The 22,089-nt window shown below is 40.4% G+C and overlaps 1 protein-coding gene across 3 annotated transcripts; it reads right to left on the bottom strand.

Annotated features, from left to right (window-relative positions):
* Window positions 1-13: 13 nt before the first annotated feature.
* plekhm2 (pleckstrin homology domain containing, family M (with RUN domain) member 2) lies at window positions 14-20,586 on the bottom strand. Of its 3 annotated transcripts, XR_014699279.1 has the most exons (21): window positions 19,943-20,586; window positions 18,461-18,567; window positions 17,789-17,898; window positions 17,589-17,688; window positions 17,344-17,431; window positions 17,075-17,249; window positions 16,398-16,457; window positions 14,513-14,789; window positions 13,675-14,427; window positions 13,528-13,597; window positions 12,985-13,075; window positions 12,621-12,685; window positions 12,249-12,337; window positions 10,089-10,221; window positions 9,238-9,428; window positions 8,062-8,127; window positions 7,788-7,947; window positions 7,125-7,304; window positions 6,867-6,983; window positions 6,540-6,774; window positions 14-73 (listed from the first exon to the last, which is right to left on the bottom strand). XR_014699279.1 is itself a non-coding variant. In XM_084553518.1 (20 exons), the coding sequence occupies exons 1-20, from the start codon at window positions 20,000-20,002 to the stop codon at window positions 6,637-6,639; spliced, it is 3,030 nt and encodes a 1,009-aa protein (XP_084409644.1). In that variant the 5' UTR covers window positions 20,003-20,586; the 3' UTR covers window positions 3,420-6,636. The 3 variants fall into 3 exon arrangements, 2 of the variants coding, with proteins under 2 accessions (XP_084409644.1, XP_084409645.1); XM_084553518.1 differs by lacking the exon at window positions 14-73 and having other exon boundaries at window positions 3,420-6,774; XM_084553519.1 differs by lacking the exons at window positions 14-73; window positions 16,398-16,457 and having other exon boundaries at window positions 3,420-6,774.
* Window positions 20,587-22,089: the final 1,503 nt, after the last annotated feature.

Below are 22,089 nucleotides of genomic sequence, written 5' to 3'. Positions count from 1 at the left end.
TTCCTCTTCTTTATCTCTGCATCCGTCAGGCTCCTCTGCTCCACTGCAACAACTGTGCAGTACCGTAATGGACCTAGCATGGGAGCAGTAGCTTATATGGCGCTGCATCTCAGCAGGCAAAATGTGCACGACACATTTCCATTTTATGAATAATGTAATAGTCAGTGAGGGGCGGAGGACGGAAGAAAAAAGCCCAAGCTCTCACTGGATGTAACTCTTCATTTATGAATAAACACAAGTGGGAGGAATTTCCACTTTTTATTCCTTCACCCATACAAGCTGTGATGTATATTTCATTAAATTGGCTTTGAAATCTACATACAATTAACATAAATTATTTAGCAGAAAAGCTCCACCTCACTCGGCTTTGTTTTCTCTCAGGACTAAATCTGCAAACGCCTTAAGACTGTCACACCTGACAGCTTTCATATGTATCAGCAATATAGGTAACTGTATTTTTTTCTTCCCCAGCTCACATCTTTCAGCTGACCACAATGCTGCAGTCAAAACAAAGCTGTAGTGATAATAGTGGGAGGAGGAAAGGAGACACATTTTCCACAGTAAATTCACTTATGCTGCAGAATCACACTCGGTGTACACTCAGCTGACTGTGAAAAAGAGGGAGGTGTTGGGAACACCATCCCCAATTTGAAGCACAAGTGTGGCAGCATCATGTTGTGATCGCACTTTGCTCAAATTCCCGCAATTTATTGAAACAATTGACCAAAGTTGAACAATTTAAAGAACCCCTCGAAACACTATCTAAGCTTATGGAAGCTTCTGACTCTCTGGGAATGTGATGAAATAATTCTTTCTCCTTGCTGTTACTGACCTTTTTACATCCTTACAAAAAAAAAAGGAAGCTGAGAGAGGGAGTGCTTACTTGGATTAAATATCAGTAATTTCTTTCATTAAACACTGAGTTTAAGTGTATTTGGCTAAGGTGTATGTAAACTTGTTGTTGTTTTTGGTGTGATGCTCTATAGATGATGCTATATCCACAGCTTTGGAATGAGTCATGCCTTATTGGTCAACACAGGTGGAAATTCATTGATTTTCCTTTTCAGAACCACTCTGTTTGGTCTTCACATACAGTATTTCCTATATTCCCATTTATATTTGCCCAGCTCACCTTCCACCTCCACCTACAGGTGTTCATCACTGGAAAGCCAATAATTCACATTTTATTTTGAAATATGGAAGAGGTTGAAATTAATGTCTTACTTTATCCATGACAAAGTTCTGAACTAAGTTCTCTTTTCTGGGATAGATCGTGCTGCTTTTTGCTCAAAGCACAGGCTGAAATTTATAGAATGGAACCAGTCAGTGAAACCATGGAGTTACTTGATGTTAGTTACCAGCTGTAGCGAGTTTATATTGAAATGGCTTTTTGTAGTTGCTAGGGAAACGTCCGCACTGGTTTTGTTCAGATGTTTTATTCTTTTGAACATAATAATGTCATCTTGAGTGTACTTGTGCTGTTGCTATGGTTTCAACAAACCATGAACCCGTCTCTTTGTCTGCATTGTTTTCTCACAACAAAACAAAGCCTGAACATTATAGGAAAGGGTATCTGACTCCTCATTTCAAGTTATGCTGTAAAAATAAAAGGGCTTCAGAGAGGAGGAGAGGCCCATTACAGGATTGGAAGCTAAGATAGAAGACAACCTGGCAACGACAGCATTAACAGTTTGAAATGTATGGACGCTACAGAGGGAGATATGGGGGAAAAAGTTAACAAGCATTGAGTTGTGTAGTGATAAAAATAGTGAAAACAGAATGATGTCGGCAAACTCCCTCTATCAGATTCACATCTATGATAGATAAAGTGCAGAGGATACGAGGCCCTTTCTAAAATAAAATAAAAAAACATGTTTCAGGCTTGTCCTCAGTGTAAAGTGAAATGAAAGAATGACAGAGCAAGGTGAGAAGGGAGGATAAGGGGGATGGCTGATCAGTAAAATAGTTTTGTCTGTTTGGGATGTTTAAAGGAAACATTAGAGATGGAAGAAATAAAAATATCAGAAAGAAGATAGTATCAGCTGTGGCACTAAAGCAGGATGAACTCTCAGATTACTTAATCAAAGGCAGTATTCAGTCCACCATATGAAACACCCACACCACCCCCTCACCCTCCAAATTAAAAATGATTAGTTTAGCTAAACATTAACCTACAGATAGTGCAGCATTTGAAATGCGTATTAAAGGGATACTGAATTTATTTGGGCCTGATTTTACAAACATGCTCTATTAATCCATACAGCAAAGGCCAGAACATCTGGATTTGTTGTTTATAGCTTGGATCAAGCGTGAAAAAATACCATATCCTTTCATTTCCCATAATGCAACTTAATATACACTGATCAGGCATAACATTATGACCACCTTCCTAATATTGTGTAGGTCTCCCTTGTGCCTCCAAAACAGTTGTGACTCATCAGAAAATGGACATGGTCCTTCTGAGGGTGTCCTGTGGTGTCTGGTAACAGAATGTTGTTAGTGGGGACCTTTGGGTCCTATGGGTTGAGGGGAGGGGCCTCTGTAGATCATCCCACAGATACTTGATCAGTTTGGGATCTAGTGAATTTGGAGGCCAGGTCAACACCTTCACGTATTTTTTAGTTGTTCCTAAAGCGCTTTTTGTGTGTGTGCCTGTGTCAGGCTGCATCCTGCTGGGGATGGCTGCTGCCATCAAGGAGTGTCATTGCTATGGGGTGGGGGTGCCTTGTTTGGTAACATCCACATGAATGCCAGATCCAAAAGTTTCCCAGCAGAACACTCTATTGTCACACGATGGTTAATATTTACTTCTCCTGTCAGTGGCTTTAATGTTGTAGCTGATTGGTTTATGCAAACTTCTGAGGTTTTGATATAGTGAATTATGAATAATCCATCTGTAAAACTGAAAAAAATTACTTTTGTCATGCGTAACATAGTCCTAACTGACTTGTCAAAACTATAGTCCGTTAACATTAACATCTGTGAAGTAACTTTAACCTGTGTAAACTTTTTAATTCAACTGTAGCTCTTCATGGACTTCACAAGATTCCTTCAGGACTTCTGGAATGCAACAACTATGGACTGGACAGGGATAGTGATATATTGTTACTACATACCTCGCAAAGCTTCAGTATTATAAATGTTTTAAGGTTTAAGGACAAACTACTTACATGACCTCTACTGGTGTGTCAGAGGAACTGCAACATTGACAAACCCTACCTCAACACAGTAGCATTTGCTTTAAAAGACCTTCAATTCACCATAGTGAAAGTTGTAATTAAACTGTATTAGTATTAAATACCTGAGCATCCGGTGTCTCATTCAGAACAGCGAAGGGATTAAAATAGGAAATTACATAGTAATGAGCGCCGATTATGCCTCATCTTCCATAGAAAAAACATTATTTTACAACTCCGCAACGGATTTAAACAAGCAAGTAGCATGCACAGTGAGGCTAGAGCTGACCTAAGATGCTCTCTTACCTGTGACTCTTCTGTCCCTGCTCTAATTGTGATTATGTTTCCCACACACAGCATGACACTGGTTCGCCCTACAACAGAAATGCTGTCGTTAAAAAGACAACTTAAAGCACATAACGTGTCACCACAGGAGCCAAAGTTTCATTTCAGTTTATTCAGTTACGCTGTCCATTTCGTCAAGGTTTATTTGTACATTCATTCACCTTTATGAACAGTATAAAACCTTCAGGACATGCACGTCTTTACGTGGGAGTTTAGACCGTTATCTTCGATTAGTGCTTCATTTACAATTCAATAAAACTGCTAAACATAATACAAATATTACATGCAAGTACATGTTTATGAAGATCCAATACCACCTTTCTCATAATACACCACTTAAAAGATGTCGCCCATTATTGTCCAGCAATGTCCCACACTTAAAAAGACTGACTTTCTCTTCTTTTATATACAGTTCATAGACCACGACTCTGAGCACAGGATATTTTATCTTGATCATCCATCAATCATTTCAAGTAAGTCGAACTATTGCAACTGTACTCCCAGCTCAAAAGGTCATTGAGTAATCCACCGGGGGAAGAGGATTTTAACTACACAGTCACTACACTGAATTATTAAAGGATTTTGTTTTTCATAAAACCATTTCTTAAAGTTGTTATCACTCTGTAGTCTCCTCTGTGCAAAATAACGCCTTTATGCTTCTTGGAACATGGGAGGAAGAAAGCAAAATCAAAAAAATAACAGGAAATTAAAAAACAACAACACTGTATTAGACAAAAGAACTGTTATAAAAAAAAAAAAAAAAGGTGGAGTCTTAAGGTTTTGGATGTTGAGTACCTTTTAAACCTGAGATTAGATTTCTTTGTAACAGAGCCGAAGATGGGGAGACCAAGTGGCACTTAGAAAGGCTTAAAGCACTGATTAATGCCCACATGAGAGTGACACAGTGTGACTTGAGCAGACAGATGCTTGTACAAACATACATAGGTCACATATAAGGGCTGTGTGGCTTCTTGATACTGGTACATTTTCAACACTGTAGTATTGGTTAAAAAAATACCACAGAGTACTGACTGGTCTCTTTCTAGATTTGTAATCAGAGTACTACGATTAGACACCCAGTCCTAAATACAGCATATATTTTGACTTGTCTCTCAGAGGAAATCATAACAAAACATTTAGGACTGTTTGACCCCCAGAACCCACAGCGCCCCCGCTACTGGTGGCAGCTATGCATACAGGTAAGCTCTCCACAGGTCTTTACTAAAAGCTCACTAAAACATTTCTGCTTCACTTTATTAGTCTCAGGTACAGGTCGTGTCGCTGTGCTCTACCTTCCTTTAAACTACCCCATAATTTATAAACATAGAAGTGTTTCCCTTGTTATGGGACAGAAAATCCTACCTGTACACCCTGTAGCTGCTCAGATATACTCATATACATGTATTTTGGGCATGCCATTTACGAGCAGTAGTCTTGAGTAAGAAGCCCAGGGTTTAGGAGGCTCCAAAGAAGTGAAAGGAAAAAATAGTGCTTCATTTTGTATTTGCAGTTTCATCCAGCTCAGCTCTTAAATGGCACATTGTCATTGCAAAAGATACGTCACAAATATCTCAGCCTTGTAATGAGAGCAGTTACACACTGCCACTGACACAGGCAGGGGTTCTCTAATGAGGGTTCATATACATGTAGCACAAGCATTATCATCTACTGCTGATAATTTTTAGGCTTAAAAGGCTTAGTTTAGGGTCTCATAATTCTCATTCCTTTCATATTGATGATATTACAATGGAAAGGCTAGTCTAGGCTGAAAGGCTATTTAAAGATTTTATTTATCTCAAACATGGTCCTATGGCAATAAATGATGACTATTCCAAGGACCGGCCAGATACTATATTACAGTATGTTGACACTAGTGCAAGATAAAAATGAGAAGCCAGAACAACTTGCAGCTCTCAGCCAGTACAGGACTCTTCACACAGACCTTCATTCTAACTGTGGAAATACACATCTGCTAATGCAGAACCAAAGTCAGTACCAAGACAACATCGCCACTAAACTGAATAATTTATTAAGGACTGTTCCCACTTTGTCTAAAAAGGAATTAAAACAGCACAGAGCCACAACTGGTACCATTAGAAAAAAAGAAGCCAAAACAATGTGCAAGTCTGCATGGAAACCTCCACTCATCTCCGCAAAGTGGAGAAAAAGGCAAGTGTGTTGTATTTCCTGATAGAGTGTTTATCTCTATGGAGTTTAAAGTGATGAAGCAAGAGATCAGATAGACATTACAGGCGTTAGAATCTTAGGTAACAGTGCTAAGAGTTGAGTATCTAGATATACATCAGATCCTCTTTCTCTGACACTAGTGCACGACGTGTATGTGAGAATAACTCAGTGAGTTATGTGCCCTTAGAAGACCAGACACAACCGCCAGTGATTATATATCGATACTGTGCAGTGCCAAACTTCTGCACTACAATTACACCACAGTTCAAGTTTAGTAGAACACTATGTTACTTAGTGAGGATGGAGTGACTGTTTTCTTCACACAGCTGTGTGAGCTGTGAGAACAGTTGTTGTGTGTGATTGTGAACACTAGGTAAAGAGTGCTTCCATTTAAAGAACAAAACGTTTCCCTCCGTCGTATATGGCTTTCTTCATACATATAAATGTATATAATAAGAGGCATCCAAGTAGATCTCCTAAAAGGTATTAATAATTCTCACCAAGTAAGGAAGCTGCTTGTAACTGATATTTGTCTATTTCCCCACTCAGCTTCCTTAATGCAGTACATAATGTCCTGTTTAGTTCATAAAAGTCAAAGGTTAGAATAATGTAACATCAAACGTCCTTGATTTGGCAAATGTGTTCTACATTGCTGCTATTTCTGAAGAATCTTGAAGACTGATATAATGATGCATGACCGGGATCAAATAAAGCACATTATCATTTCAGTGATAATGTCTCCATGGTTTCATCACTGTGACGTGCCACATGCACTGCTACTTCAGCTGAAGCTTCTCAAATCCAACTGTTTCAGAATCAAAAGCCCATCACCTGCCACACTGCGTCTGATTGGTTTATCTCAGTCTCTCAGGGTTGCACTGTTACGTTTCTGACCAACAGATAAGCGGAATATGTGCATGTGTGTCCGTCAGCACCAGGGTTCACGCTGGGCTCTGCCTCGAGCCAGGCTGTCTGCTCTCTGCCAGGCACTCTTCATCAGCTCAAGAGCCTCACCGCAACGTTTCTGCACTAACGGCTCAGACACCTCTCTGTGGGGAAGGTCGACCTGTGGACAGAGAGGACATGCATGAAGCTTCAAACAGATGCATAGACAGTACCAACTGGTATTTATCATATGAGAATATCAGTCTACAATACCTGGAAAACCTTTTTCCATGCACTGTCCAATGCCTGCAGCAGTCGATCTCTCTCTTCACACCCGCTGAAATACAAAACCCACGGAGGGAGGAACTGGGTCCGATCTGATGCGAAATCCTGCAGGCAAAACATAGGGTCACAAAGTGGCTAAAAAGGCCAGTGTGAAGGCGTTAAAAGGTTCCAAACACTAGACAACTATTCCAAAGTTATAGTTAACTCTAAATTAAAATACACAAAAAAAGGACACCCGAAACTCACAATAACGCAGTACTCCTTGTCAGCCTCCAGGCTGACAGTGGTAACATCACAGATATCAGCGCTGCCCAGTGAACGGAAGAAGCTCGTCTGACAGTCCTGATGGCAGGTTAACAGCTTCTTGTCTGTCACCACCAGACAACATGGGATACATGGAGTTGGGGCCACACCCTGAGGGATGACCTGCGGATGAGGTGATTGGAGTTTAATTATACTATGGGGCTTACATCATTGACATACAAAAGGTAATGGTGAGGTTTCTTGCATACAATCAACACCTGAACTGCTGCAACATTACTAATCATTATCCCCTGCCAGGAATTATTCATCAAAGAGCTTTTGAGCATGGTCATTTATGGTTGATAGCTTCAAGTTGATCCAGCTTGATGAGTTCTCCATTTAGGCTTGTATTAAATATATATCAATGAGTACTTTGTATGATATTATAAAGTTCCTTTGATAAAATCTGATATGGGTTATTTTAGGTTTAAATGCCTTTTTATGGTTGTGTAAGCCTTCATTACACTAATTAACAGGTTGTGTGATAACAATCATTATCCTTCCATATATGTGTAATAATCTAACCTAAAGTTGAGATATATGCTCTATTAAAAATATTCTAAAAATATGAATACTTGATAAGGACTATTCCAAGTCTCTCCTTACCCCTTTGGAGACTGACTGGCAGAGCAGCTGCATCCAGTCAGCCATGTCCTCCTCGTTGTTGGCACAGAGCACCAGTGGGGGGCGCTCTGTCAGGATGACTTGGAAGGCGTGTGGCCGCTCTGTGCTGTTTGAGCGACGGCAGCCTCCACAGTGCTCTCCTCTGATGAGAAATGAAGGAGAACAGAATTCTATCAGTTTCTTTCCACTGCTTTTGAACTTTTGTTATAGGTTCAATGTAAATGTCTCCAGTATCATCTTTAGGCCTGAAGCTTACCCCATGGTGACTGACAGCAGAGGTGTCACATCTGTTCTTTCTGCATACAGGTAGAGAATGCCTTTACTGCATGAAAATAGAACAGACATTTATGGTTATCTAATTGAAACATAGATACATTTTTATTACACAAGTTTGTAGAATTCAGATAAAATTTCCAAACACACCGTAATCTCTGGTAATAACAGTAAATAAAGACATGGGTAAATGAGGAAATACGTCAACCACATCAATAATTAACACAAAATCACACTTGTGTACTCATATTAAATACATTAATTTGTAAATTATTACTTAGATTTATTTATTTTTTAGTTGGTTAACAGCTACAAGGACAGAATATTTTAAAAGACTATCATTACTAATGAACAAACATCACTTATGATAATTTATAATGGCGATGTGTTTTTTTTCTCAATGAATAAGGCAAAACTGAGTTGAGTAGGTGGTCTCTAATGTGACTCAGGATGTATTGTGTTCACACCACCATCAGGACACGGATAAATGCGACCCAAACCACCTCCAAATGTGGTCAGAGATCGGATCTCTCTGTCTTTTACACTGGCCACTTGAGATTGGACAGCCCTGCTAGGATCTTAATGAAAGGTCTGAAGAGGCCCATACACTTTATCTGTGCGCCATGGAGTTAAATTAGTTTACAACAAAACCAACTTGCTTGCAGGACTTTCCAGTTGCATGCCATGGTATTTTTTTTCTCTCTATCAGTTGAAACACACAGTGAAATCCAAATGGTGTGTCTGAAGACTCATATTCTGATAAGAATTGAGTACGATAACGATACATTTGAATTTTTACACAACAAGTGATCTTGAATCTTCATGGAATCAGTTCCACAATTGTTGAGAAATAAATCATTAAGACATTATAAAGAATGTGTTAGTGTTCAGTCAGTCTGCCCTGTCTTTAATGGAATGATAGTGAGAAAATCTGCTCAACAACTCTCCTCTATACACAGAAAGGAAGTGATGTCTGGTCATAGCAGCTGGTGAAAGAATATGGTATATGTCACTGTCACTGCAAAAGGGAAGTGAGTAGTGGTAAATGTGATCTATACTTTTGGCATTCAAAAATGTCAGTCTTAAAAGTGACAAATATTGTTATGGGAAGTGACGTGCATGCTGGATGAACACACAATGTCAAAGGGCTTGCCCATACCTGAGAACGAGGTAGCAGCCCTTCCACAGCTCTTTACCCAGATAAGTGGTTCCAGTCCGGTACTGCAGAGTCCCTTCCTTTGTGCTGGAAAGTAGTCCAGCGCTTGGCGGACCATCTTGTGGTGACAAAGTCACATCCATCGGATCCTCCCAGTGAACCAAGGAATAGAGCTGAATAGACACTTCAGACACCTAAAGAAACAGACAAGCACTGCTCTCAACCACTGCTTTCAAAGTCTGCCAAAAAATATGAGTGTTACAGCAGGGATTCTCAGTTTATGTTAGAGCTCCTACACTCTGTCAAATTTAATTAGGGGTTACACAGTCTCGGTTTCCGTACACATTCTTGTCAGAGAAGAAAACAGGTACCATTATGAACAAACAAAATTTTAAATAGCTTACAAATTCTGTACATTTAACACAACTGCTAATAATTTAACAAAGCACAGTGGAGATTGTATAGTTTCTTCCTACACTTGTGCCAGTCATTTATGTGCAATGCAACATTTTGCCTCCTTGGTTTGGTTGTTAATGAGTACTATGCTATTCATATGATCCAAAGAGCTCAGGAAAATCTGAACACGTCCCTGTACAATTTTCACATGCACCAAATACACAAGATACTGTGTCACTGGCCTTAATTCATGAGTAAAATGCTGCACAGCATTCAGCATTATAGTTGCAATTGTTTCATTGGTGTTTATTGTACAAATGAACGCTGAAATAGCCTGAAATGGAAATAAAATCAATCCATTTTTTAAATTTGTGAATGTCACTAAAGGTTAATAAATGTTCTCTCTGTGATTACAAGTTACTACTTTATATTATATGTGATGTTTGACATTGCTTTACCTCACAGTGAGACTCCTGGGAGACAAACTTAGTTAGAGCCAGTCTCTCCATGGTGGCGTCAGTCAGAACAGAGGGATAGGGTGGCTCACGACAACCTTTCACCATGGATGACTTCAGAACAGAAAGGAACCAGCTATATGAAAGGAAGAAAATTGCAAGTCAAGGGACAGAGTATTTATAATGCCTGAAGACCTTTAAGTTTATTGTAATTAAAGTCAGAATCACCCCTCTTCCCATGCTACAATTGTACAGAAATACAAATACAAGGTTAACCAACAGTTTTAACTTCTTTAACAACCTCAGTTCCTAACATGTAAGAACACAAATGTAAACATGAATTTGTAGGACTCTGGGCCTGTTCAGATCTTACATTAAAATCCGATCAGGGCAATCTGATCACAAGTGACCAGCTTTAGGTTGGAGGAGGTGTTCACACCTGTCATTAACACGCGTCTCTAAATTAATCTCCAGCCAGCTCTCTAGATCCAATCTCAGTTTCGTTCTCTCCACACAAATAAACGGCAACATCATCTGGGGCGCAGAACAATATTTTAACCGGTGCGGTCTCTAGTGGATATCTACTGCTGCTCCAGACACGAGAACAGTGCCGTTTTATGTTTTCAATGAATGAGGCAAAACTCTGCCAACGCAAGAGAACCCCTATTGCAGTGTTTTTCAACCTTGGGGTCGCGACCCCACGTGGGGTCGTCTGGAATTCAAATGGGGTCGCCTGAAATGTCTAGTAATTGATAAAAAAAAATTACTGATAAAAAAAAATTTTCAACTAATTATTATTCTTTTTAACATTATGATTTAAAACACCACACACAATCTTAAACAACTGTATTCTTTCAATTTTCATGAATATAAATCGAGTTCAAAATAAAATATCTGCGCTGGCGCATCTTGATTGACAGCTGCGATCACGTGACTGCACAAGCGACAGCTATCTGTCATACGACAAAGCGCATCAGCGATTACATTCGCGAGTCCCAGTGGAGGAATTCTGGTTTGGAGCAAGAGATGAGTACCCAGAGATCTCACTGTGTGCTCTAAAACGGTTGGTTCCTTTTGCAAGCACATATCTGTGTGAAGCTGGATTTAGTGCAGGGTTTCCGCTAGAAAAAATTGGCACCGGACAATGTGACCGGCGGGTTTTCAATTTACCGGACAAATGTTTGAAATTCCGGTAAAATATTATTTGAATTTATTGAGCTTAAAATGCTAAATGATATGCAGGCTATATAAGAATGATATTAAAGCATGTCAATTTATAATGGTTTTATTGAAAGTGCCGTTTTTTAACTGTTTACGCATTTTGTGAAGTGTGCAGCAGCTGAATTTTTGCTGCAGCGCTGTTTTGATTCGGTTCTGCAGTAGTAGTGTAAAACACGGAACTTTCGAGGGATTCAGATCATTCCGAGTCAATATGAGCCGGGTTGTGCGAGTCACTTGAGTCACTTGACCCAAAATGGCCCCATTGCAGCGGTGGCATCTCCTTGCGCACTTGATGGAATCCTAATTAACTTGGGGCTGTAGCAGGAGCCGTCTCGTCCTCACTTCAAATTTATTTGCCAAAATGACCAATAAAATTGCCTATTTTAATAAAATTTAAAATTTGCTTTGAGGGAATAATTACATTTTGACCGGTGGGGTTAGAAATACGTGACATCGGCAGATTTTACCGGCCAAAGTCCGGTAATTACCGGATAACGGAAACACAGTTGTAAAGACAAGCTCGCCTAACTGTACATGTTATCAGGGAAAATGAATTGTCACTGTGCAGTAATCTGGCTACTCTGTATTTGCAACACCGATGATCAAAAACTAATTCTAGAAAAAAAAATGTCTCTGGGGTCGCCAGAAATTTGTGATGTTAAAATGGGGTCACAACCCAAAAAAGGTTGGGAACCACTGCCCTATTGTGTAAGCAGTCTTTAATGTGACAGATTGCGTTCACACTTCCAAAACAATGCTGACACATGCGGCCCACACCACCTACACATGTGGTAAGAGATGGGATCTCTCATATGCGATCTCAATGCGTCCTGGGGTTGTTCACACCTGTACTTTACACTGGCCCTTGTGATCGGATGGGCCAGACTGGATCTAAATGCAAGGTCTGAACAGGGCCTTTGTGTGAAAACATTAAGCACTCACGAAGTTAGAGAGGCATCGGCAGTGTCCAACAGAAATTTTCGCCGTCTGTTGGTGCAAACCACCGTCACTGTCTGCTGGTCAAGGCCCACCTTAAGGAAAGAAAGAAACTTTATTAAAATAAAAACAAAGATGTTAAACATCATGTTTACGTCTACACGGTCAGTCATATACGGTTTGTGATTAATCGATAGAGATAACGTAGAGGACCATGCAGTCTGTTGACTGAAATGTCACAGAGGATATAGGAGTATTTCATAACTGCAGAACTCTATTTATTCAAAAACTTGAAACAGATCCAATTTGTAATTGTAAGATAATAAAAATTAAAAACCACAGCTACAAAGAGAAATGTGAGAAAATGTGGTGACTCACAGAAATATAGTCCAGTTCATTGTAAGAAACAGCATCTTCTACTGTGTATGGCTTCTCTGCAGCACCTGTGGGGGGACACAAAGCACAGCAAAGACACACAGTGAACATCTGTTAATGTACTTTCTGCCTTCCTGGAACATGGTATAGATCCTATGTGACTAATGTAGCAACGTTACAATGACAGGCGCTCAACTCTGCAGAGATCTTACAGACACAAAAAGGAACAGTGCAGGAGGACAGTTTCCACACAGTTTATCAGATCCATATTCCCTAAATTTAAGAGATCACAACATGTATTATGACATCCTACATCAAAATCATTTATTACCAAAACAATCAGATTATGTGGGTTTTCGCCACTTACCTTTTCTAAGCAGGTAGATGTAACAGTCAGTCAGTAGCAGATAAAGGGGCTGCAGGTCCCCTTCCATATGACCTGTACTCATCCTCATCATCTGAAAACATGAACATAATTTGTTGGAAGCTATGGAACAGCTATGGAACTGAATAGCAGAATGCATCACAGCCTTGTAACAAATGTAACAGACTAAATACGCATTTTGTATACACACGGTCCACAAGCAGCAACCTGATACTAGTTGTTGAATTGTAATAAATTTATTTTTGAATGTGTCAAAAAGAGAAAAAGTAAAATATACAAAACTGCATAGAAACAACATATCTACGACCTAAAAAAAAAGTCAAAGGCAACTGAAAAACCGAGCCTTACAACATTTCCACTGAGCAACTGTCTGCACACCACTTCTCCAATGTCAAAATAGTATTAGTAAAGAAAACCAAAATAAAATACACGCACACACACAATAAAAAATACACACACAACACAGTCACTATATAATGTAAGTAGTCTCACTGACATAAATACAAAGAAATTCTCTGTATTCACCTTGAAGAGCTGCTCCTCATTCTCTCTGAACACGTGAATCATAAGAAGCAGCAAGTGATTGTTGTCCACCCTGAATGATGAAGAACATTAGACACGCATTAAATAACATTACAATAACAAACAAGTGATTTAGTTTAAGCTCCTTACTTAAACTCTGCAGGATGAGAGGTTTCAGACGGACTAAGGTTCTCCTCTTGTAGCTGTGGTTCTGCTTCTACAGCAGTAAATGTACTTTTGTGGATTTCCTCTTCTTCCTTCATGTCAGGCTCCTGTCCTGTTGTCGCTTTTGCCTCTGTTTCATTCTCAAGGCCACCTGAAAGAGTTTGTGACTGGCTATGCTTTGTAGAGTCATGGTGGCCACCACTTGTGGGAGCAGAGTCTGGACTGTTGGGGGTAAAGCAGCATAAGTCTGCAGGCACAGGAGACGTCTCCCCTGGGGCTGGGTCAGGTGGCTTCCCCCCTGAGTCCTCTCGAAAGGGCTGCTGTGCAGGAGGCTCAGGGCTCAGATCACAGGCATTACCAATTTTCTCTTCCTCGTCCTCTGGGCGGTCCCATACGTCCTCCCTGTCCAGAGCCCCATTGAGCCGGTCCATGACGTCACGAAGAGGCTGACCCACACTGTCCATGGACGTGTCTGTCATCTCTGGAAGCCGTAGGAGGCCTTCTGCTCCATCCTCACCTCCTTCCTCCACAACCTGTGATCCGACCCTGCTTCTCGTCAACCGTCCTTCACTATCCAGTTGCACTATAGCGCCGTTTACTGAATCAACATCCTCCGGAACCAGCATGTTGTAGTCCATTTCCATGTGCTCTGAGGAGACGGAGTTATGGATGCTGCTGCTGGAATCTGTGGAGCCTTTCCCACGCCTCTTCTTGGCAGGTTTCTTTCGTCTCGCCATCCTGGAGGAACAGAGATGTTAGCTGTGATTACATTCAGACAGAAAGTGATCCTGCATGTGAGATACTGAAGCTGTAGCAACTGCACCTAATGACTTCAAGCTCATTGCTGTTGATTTCTGTGTCATCTCCAGTGGTGGCGGTATTGTTGTGGCTGGCGACATGAACTGGTGTGACGTCCGCTGAGGTGTTGGTGTCCGAGTCCTCGTTGAAGGGGTTGTGTCTGAATGTGGGGCTGTGTGGAGAGATATGAGCTGCTACCTTCCCTTTCACAGTGCCAGAAAGGACTAAAGTGTCGCTGATGACCGTCTGGGGATCTGATCCACTGGACCGTGGGCAGCTGGCTTGGTCAGTCAGGTCACCCTCTACCATGAAAGGCCACACAAATTTAAGATACCGAGTTAATGCAAAATCAGCAGTTATATAGCAGTAATAGATGAAGAAATACAGACGTTTTTGCCTTTTGTCTTGTTGCTAAAGTGGCAAACACAGAAAAGAGAAATTTAGTTTTAAGTTGTAAGTTAGGGGAGAGTTGTTTCTATATACATTTTCTGGAAGTATGTTCATCGTCATTAAAATGTTGACCAACAAAACTACTCTACAAAAACTGTGTGTATTTCTTCATCAGCAAAGCACAATAAATTAGATCAATTAGAACAAGTAAGACATCAAGGAGGTATACAGGCAGCAGCTTTCTTTGCAGAGGCACAGGCCTAGGTGTAGCATTACTACTGTGGCTTCTAGAGATGGTCCATGTACAACTCATTTTTCCATCAAAAACAAAGAAGAATGTTAAATGTTGTATTTACCAAGATCCATCATGAGTAAACTGACCAGTGCTGTTCCCACTAACTTCTTTCTTTGAAAGTTATGCAAGATACTGAAGAGCAAGTTTGATTCAATTAAAACCTATAATTTGTTCAACAACATTTAGCTCTTTCTACCTAGAAACCTAAAATATCTTAACCCTGACGCAAACAGAACCATGGTACAATTTACATGACTTCCATCATTTATTTTAAACCTAACAAGGATTTAACCAATGACACTAAATTAAGTTAACCAAATTTAGACCATGAAATGACTTGTGCAGTATGAGAAAACGGATGTGTACTGCATACTGCAAAGGCTATTGTGAAAATAATCCCTCCATGACCTTTAGGAAATCCTGACTGTTACCTCACACTTAGTTGGTTTAGCTGAACCTAGGCCGTTGCCACACATCACACCGGAAGAGGAGACATTACAAAAAAAAAATGACACACCAGACAGACAAATACACAGTGTACTGCAGACAGACTTGGCGGAGGGTGAGAGTCAGTTACTTCAGGCATTTATCTTGCTGTGGTCAGTAATAAGGCAGAGTAAGCATTAGGGTCTTTCCCCAGATGAGTAACACATGCAGAACATGACAGAGAACAGACAACCCATCCAACACTGAATTCCTGGATCCAAACTTACCGCTCCACTTAATGTGTATGATGGTTTACTTGTTTGCTAATTTAATCCATAAATGAACAGAATAATGTTTGTACACTATCACATTTTACTGCAAGTGGAAATACCAAACTGTGTCACAAAAAGGTTTCATGAGTATGTTTTTGGGAGAGTACCTTTTCTAACTCTTATAATAAGAAGTTAAGCTACTGGCATCATATTTAATTCTAGTGTTCTACTGGCAATTTAAATAATGTCCACTAAATAGATGTATTTACTAAAAACACAACAATAGTCACAAAAATAGGCATGAGCCACAAAACGCCTAAAGGCTGAGCCACTTTTATCCATTTCCCATTGATCAAACTTGTTTCCATGTCTTCAGCTACAGTATTTTGCAAAAGCTAGCAGTTTACACTGGCTATAAGTACCCAGCATGCATTAAGCACACACTGTGGGATGGCCATGCCAGATAGGAGGGAGGAAAGATGGGAGGAATGGAAGGGCAGGAGGGGGAGGGTTGACCAATGTCCCACCTTCCCAGTCTGCACTTGGCAATGACTGCAACACGGGGAAGATGTCACCAAAATCATAATCTAAAAAAAGGAGGGATAACATTCGGCATTAGAGAGAGAAGGAGTGGAGATTGAGTCAATGACACAGTAACACAACATGATATATGGAATACAGAATAACAGAATCAATGAGGGGAAAAATAGATGAGTGTGAACTAAAACAGGACAACTGACTCAGTACTTTGTGGGGAGTGATGAGTGAAGCACTGACTGCAATCAGCCCAGTGATCACGTACTCTAATCATCTGCCTCTGCACGCCAAGTCATCCATCTGATAAAATGTATTTTGGTCTGCAAGGATCAATCTAACTTGTACTTTAACGTGCCATTAGCAACAGGCCTTGAGCTCACCATAAACCCAATAATAAAGGCTGCTACCTGACCTGTATATCACAGGAACACAGTGGGATACTAAGTGTCCAGATTAGAGTCATTTCAAGACACAGCAGCACATAGTATACTGGGCAACTTTAAAGGGGAAAAAATTAATTTACAAACCAATAATAACAAGAAAAAATAAAATAACAGTAAAGGTCCAAATGATTGTTAAACCACTTAGTCAAGTGACGCAAGGGGACAAATATGCAATGAGCTGTGGATTACACGGCTACCAAAAAAAAAAAATCAATGCACCTTACCTTCACTGGAGGGAGCTATGGCACTGTCATCCCACTCCAAGTTGGTGGAGGTGAGGGAGGTGAAGGAGTGCAGGGACAGGCTGTCTGAGCTGGGCAGCCGTTCCTCAAAGTCCAGCACATTCTGGGGTTTGTAGTATTCTGGCATGTAGGGGGCCACGTCTAGATAGGGAGCATCCTGAACCACCAGCACCCAACAACAACATTATAGACATGCTATTAACTTTTAGTGGGTGAATGTCTATTGATGTTGTAATAAAGAATATGCTAACCAGCTCCAGGTCAAAGCGAATGAACTCCAAGCCAGACACCAGTGTGAGAAAGAGCGTGAGGTGGTCGTGACTGCAGACCAGTGCATTCCTACCAGTGAACGAAATTGGTTGACTTCATCACCCAGTTATTTACAACAAAAACATGTGAACCACAAATGGAACTATACACTATATCAATACATCCCCAAGCATAAAAACAACGGAAGGTTTTCAGTGAACTCACTGCATCTTACAAGATAACTTACTTGAAATAATACTTCTGTAACAATCCTTGATTCTCCTGGAAGAGGCGCAGATAGCTCTCTAAAGAGCTCTCACTCAAGGCCAGGTATAACCATGCACGACCTACAAACAACAGAGAAGAGTTCTTTCCTGCATATAACCCTCTGAATTTTGAATAAGGCTTCATTCTCCAAGAGCTCTATGTATGAAAGAGATGTCTCACTTCGACCAAGGTTGGTTGCAATGTGCTGGAGCTCATCTATCTGACGAACAGCCTCTCGTCTGGTAAAGTGAAGGACAAGGACCCAATAGCCTGAAGAGATGTCCTGCAGCCTGCAGAAAACAAACAATATCACATGCATGAGGCTCTGCCTGACAGAGCAGTGAAATTATTACTATTCCTCCTGAACAAAACGTCCTAGAGGAGTTCCTTTGTTTATGTCAGTCACAAAAAATATGAATTGTAACTAGAAATCACATTATGACAAAGGTGTGAAACTGACTTTCTCATGTGTGAGGGTTAATTTATATATTGAAATAAACTTCAGCTTTTGTTTCACACTTCTCTCATTCAGTCTGTAATAATGACTATATTCAGTCATTCAGTCTCTTTCATTTTCAGTCACCGCCATGAGCCCAGATCGCTTTGGCTCTCTTTCTGATCCTGTCTGTGGTTTTGACACTTTCACAATCACAAATGCAATGTTGTAAATCCACTCAGCTACCAATGGAGTGCGGTTACTTTTAAACCCCACTGGCCACATCTCAAAAGAAAAGGTTGAAACCTCCTAATAATAGCAAACAAATAATTTGTTTGTAAACAAACCAGATTACGATTTGCACTATGCATCTTTCCCTTTTTGCAGTGTGCAATTTGAATCCAGTAAACTCTTACCCATAAAGCAGAGCATGATCGAGGTGTTCACAGAGACGCTGCAGGACCCGGTCGTGGTTTCGGATAGCTGGAGTTTCATCCTCGCAGGCCGCAAAGTAACTCTGCAACTGTAGAGAGTTTGTCTGTTTGTTTATGTGTTCATTTTCTTCATAGATTCAAGCTCTCATACAACAGGTTGCATAAATAAACCAAGCACCTTGTCTCTACTTATCTGGAATGTGTAGTGTCATTGGTAGTTATTATTACATTGTTTTCACCTTACAAAAGAGCATACTGGATTTGAAACAGAAATAATAGTAATTATGAGGCCAAAATGTTGAAGCAATGATGTTGCATGTTAAGATCAAGGGCTAGGGCAGTGCAGAAGGACAAGGTTTCCAAAGTACAAAACACAGTTGAAGCAACCCAGGAATTTAGAGCCAAGCAGTGGACTGGCCTTGACCCGCAATGAAGTCAATCATCCGAACTAAATATTTGGCGCACGATTTAAGATTCAAAGCAAGAAACCAAAAAAAACAATAAGTAAGTGAAGCGGGTTGCAAAACGGGTCTTTAGAGCATCACCTGGATACTGGTTATGTTGGTCTTTGGAAACATTTGTTTTTAAGACATCAAATTCCTTCATTGTTCATGTGCTGGGGTCCTATTGTAATTGTAATTAATGCAATGAAACACTAGTAAAGGTTTCATGGTATTCTACTTTACTGAAGTGAACTGGCCTCTTTAAGTTCATCTCCATGTATATTACTGAAACCCTGAAGCATGAACATATATAAGATGGGAACCAGAAGGATAATGTGCATCCTGTGACCATCTCCACATGACTGTCTAATGTTTGTCTAAGGTAAACACTGCACACTTTCTTGAAAGCTTTAGGCATAACACTTAATGAGTTATTTCACAGTCTTTGTACTGTCACTGCAAGACACCAAGGAGATTTCAAATGCAACAATCACTCGAGTATAAACTGAAATAAGACAGAGATTGATGAGAATGCCAATGCAAAATTAAAACTCTGAAGTGACTGTGCGAGCATGCAGAGAGGATGAGGAAGAAGGAGATGCAATGCTGTCTGTCAGGTTATGAGAAAGGATAGTTTCACAAGCCCAGGCACAACCGGAGACAAACTGTAAAATAATTTTTTAAAAGGAAATTAGAAGCTAGGATCTACTGGCTAGCTTAGCTGCAAATGTGTCTGATTGATCGCAGGTGTGTTTACGACACATGCCGCAGTGAGCAAACGTGGGCTTGGAGACACTATTGTTTACCGTTGTTAAAAACAGCTTAAGAAATGAAAGCTCCAGGAGGAAAACATGAAGGTGAATTGTGTATATTTGTTTACTTCAATGAGGGAAGGCCCCTCCGTGACTCTTAAAGTTGTCGTCTTTAGCAAACAAAAGATGACCTAACGTTAGCTCTAATGATTCAAGGATGTGACAAGTGTTTGTGTGGCAGTATTTAAGAGTGGTGACCGAGAGTTTACCTTCTTGACAGACAGGGAGATGTTTTCCAATATGCGATCCTTTACTTTCAGTTGATCCATCACTGGTCTGTTGGGAGCTCACAGCAGCCGGTCAGCTGACTCCTGAGGCAGAGCTGTCTTTTGCTAAAGCTAGCGACGCTGCTGCTAGCAGGCTAGCTAGCTAACATTATCCTGCCCTCAAACACAACTGGGTCCCAAACTATTGACAGGGGTCAAGTCTGTTACAGTTGTACACACTGTATTCGACAGCACCGCTAGTTCACAACAATCACTTTTATACCTCAACGCCGACACTTCAACCTCTGTCAACGGATGCGATTAGCCAATATGTTTGCCTACAGCTTCGCGTTAGCTTTAGCCTCTTGACTTTTTTAAGCTAGACTCGGGCGGGTGGGTGGTTACCAAGTTTTACAACCACATATAACTTTTAGCATAAAATATTGTCTTGCATACTTTCTGTCTCGTTGCTCCTGCCGTCTAACATAAATGAGTTTATATTACCATTTTCTGTATTTGTTCAGTTGATAGACTCATGTAACGGACATTCAGGTTTATTTAGTTTTTGTGCTACTTTAACAATCTGACCCCTCCCACTGTCAGGGGTTACGTCAACATCAGCGCCACCCAACCGGTTGATAGCAATAGTTAATATTACTGGCTTCTTAAATGTATTACGATAAGATCTTAATATGTTAAAACATATAAAACCCCACAGAACTGTGAGATATATAAGATATATTAATCATTATTCACCATTAATTGTTTGAATGCGTAACTGCTACTAGATAGACAGACAACTTTATTGATCCCTTAGGAGAATTGACATATATATCGCATACAGCAGTCGGACCTATGTACAAAAATTGGATAGAAACGAATGAATAAACCCCAAATACCCAACCTAGAAAAAGATTAATAAATATTGTGATTGTACATGGTTGTTATTGCACATTCTTAAAGAGAAAAAAAAAAGACTGCACTACTATAAGAATAATAATAAGAATAAGAAAACCTTTATTTGTCCCACAATGGGGAAATTGCAGTTTGCAACAGCATGTAGAAATGACAGAGATAAAATAGATGATAGATATATTGCACTGTAAAATAGCTCATCTCAAACTGTATTAAGTGTTGTTGCTGGGTACCAAGAAAGTTGTCAACACCACAGTTGTGTAGTCAGGCACAAAGAGACACTGTAAGATCTGGTTAAACTTGGTTTATTTCTAGTGAGGATTGCAGGCAATTGATGCTGGTTTTATCTAAAAAAAAAAAAAAAAAATAGGTAACATTGTAATCAAACTAAATACATAAGGATACAAATACATCATTCTTTTATCTATAAACATAAAGCGTTATCATACAAATCAACTTTAGCTAAATTATTATCTTTCACAACAGAAAGGTACTAGCATAAGAACTCACATGTTACTCAGACAAACAATTGCGGCAAGGAGAGAGCCTAAGGTTCTGCTGCAGGGTTTCAAAGGGCCACACACCTGCACAGGCTCTCATACAGGCTCTCATCAAGCCAGACTCCTCCTACTTCCTGCTTCCTTCAGATCCCTCCTCCTCCAGGGCCTTCTCTTCACAACAGCACGGACTGGTGTTATTACACCTTGTATGATAACATAAGGTGTAATAATATTGCACATATTAGGAGTGCTCTCCATAGAGCCTAACAGCAGCAGGAAGGAAAGACCTTCTATATCGTTCATTCACACATCGAGGGTGAAGCAGTCTGTCATTGAAGCTGCTCCTCAGCTCCGCTAGGCCACCGTGCAGGGAGCGACACTCATCGTCCAGCATGGAGGACAGTTCAGCCAGAACTCTTCCGTCACCCACCTCCCCCACTGAGTCCAAGGGGCAGCCCAGGACAGAGCTGGACTTCCTGATGATCTTTTCCAGCTTCTTCCTTTCCCTCTCTGCGATTCCACTGCTCCAGCAGACCACTCCACACAGGATGACCGAGCCACCACAGAGCCAAAGAAGGTCTTCAGGAGTGCCCCTTTCACTCCAAAAGACCTCAGTCTCCTCAGAAGGCAAAAAACAAAACTAAAAAAGTGCAATGTTGTCTGAAAAAGTATATACAAAAGTAATCACCACAAAAAGGGAAGCAAAAAGTGAATTAAATTCGAAAAAAAGAGAGA

Source organism: Chelon labrosus, assembly GCF_963514085.1.
Source record: "Chelon labrosus genome assembly, chromosome: 10".
Classification (NCBI taxonomy): Eukaryota; Metazoa; Chordata; class Actinopteri; order Mugiliformes; family Mugilidae; genus Chelon; species Chelon labrosus.
This window is presented reverse-complemented; position numbering and strand designations above follow the sequence as displayed.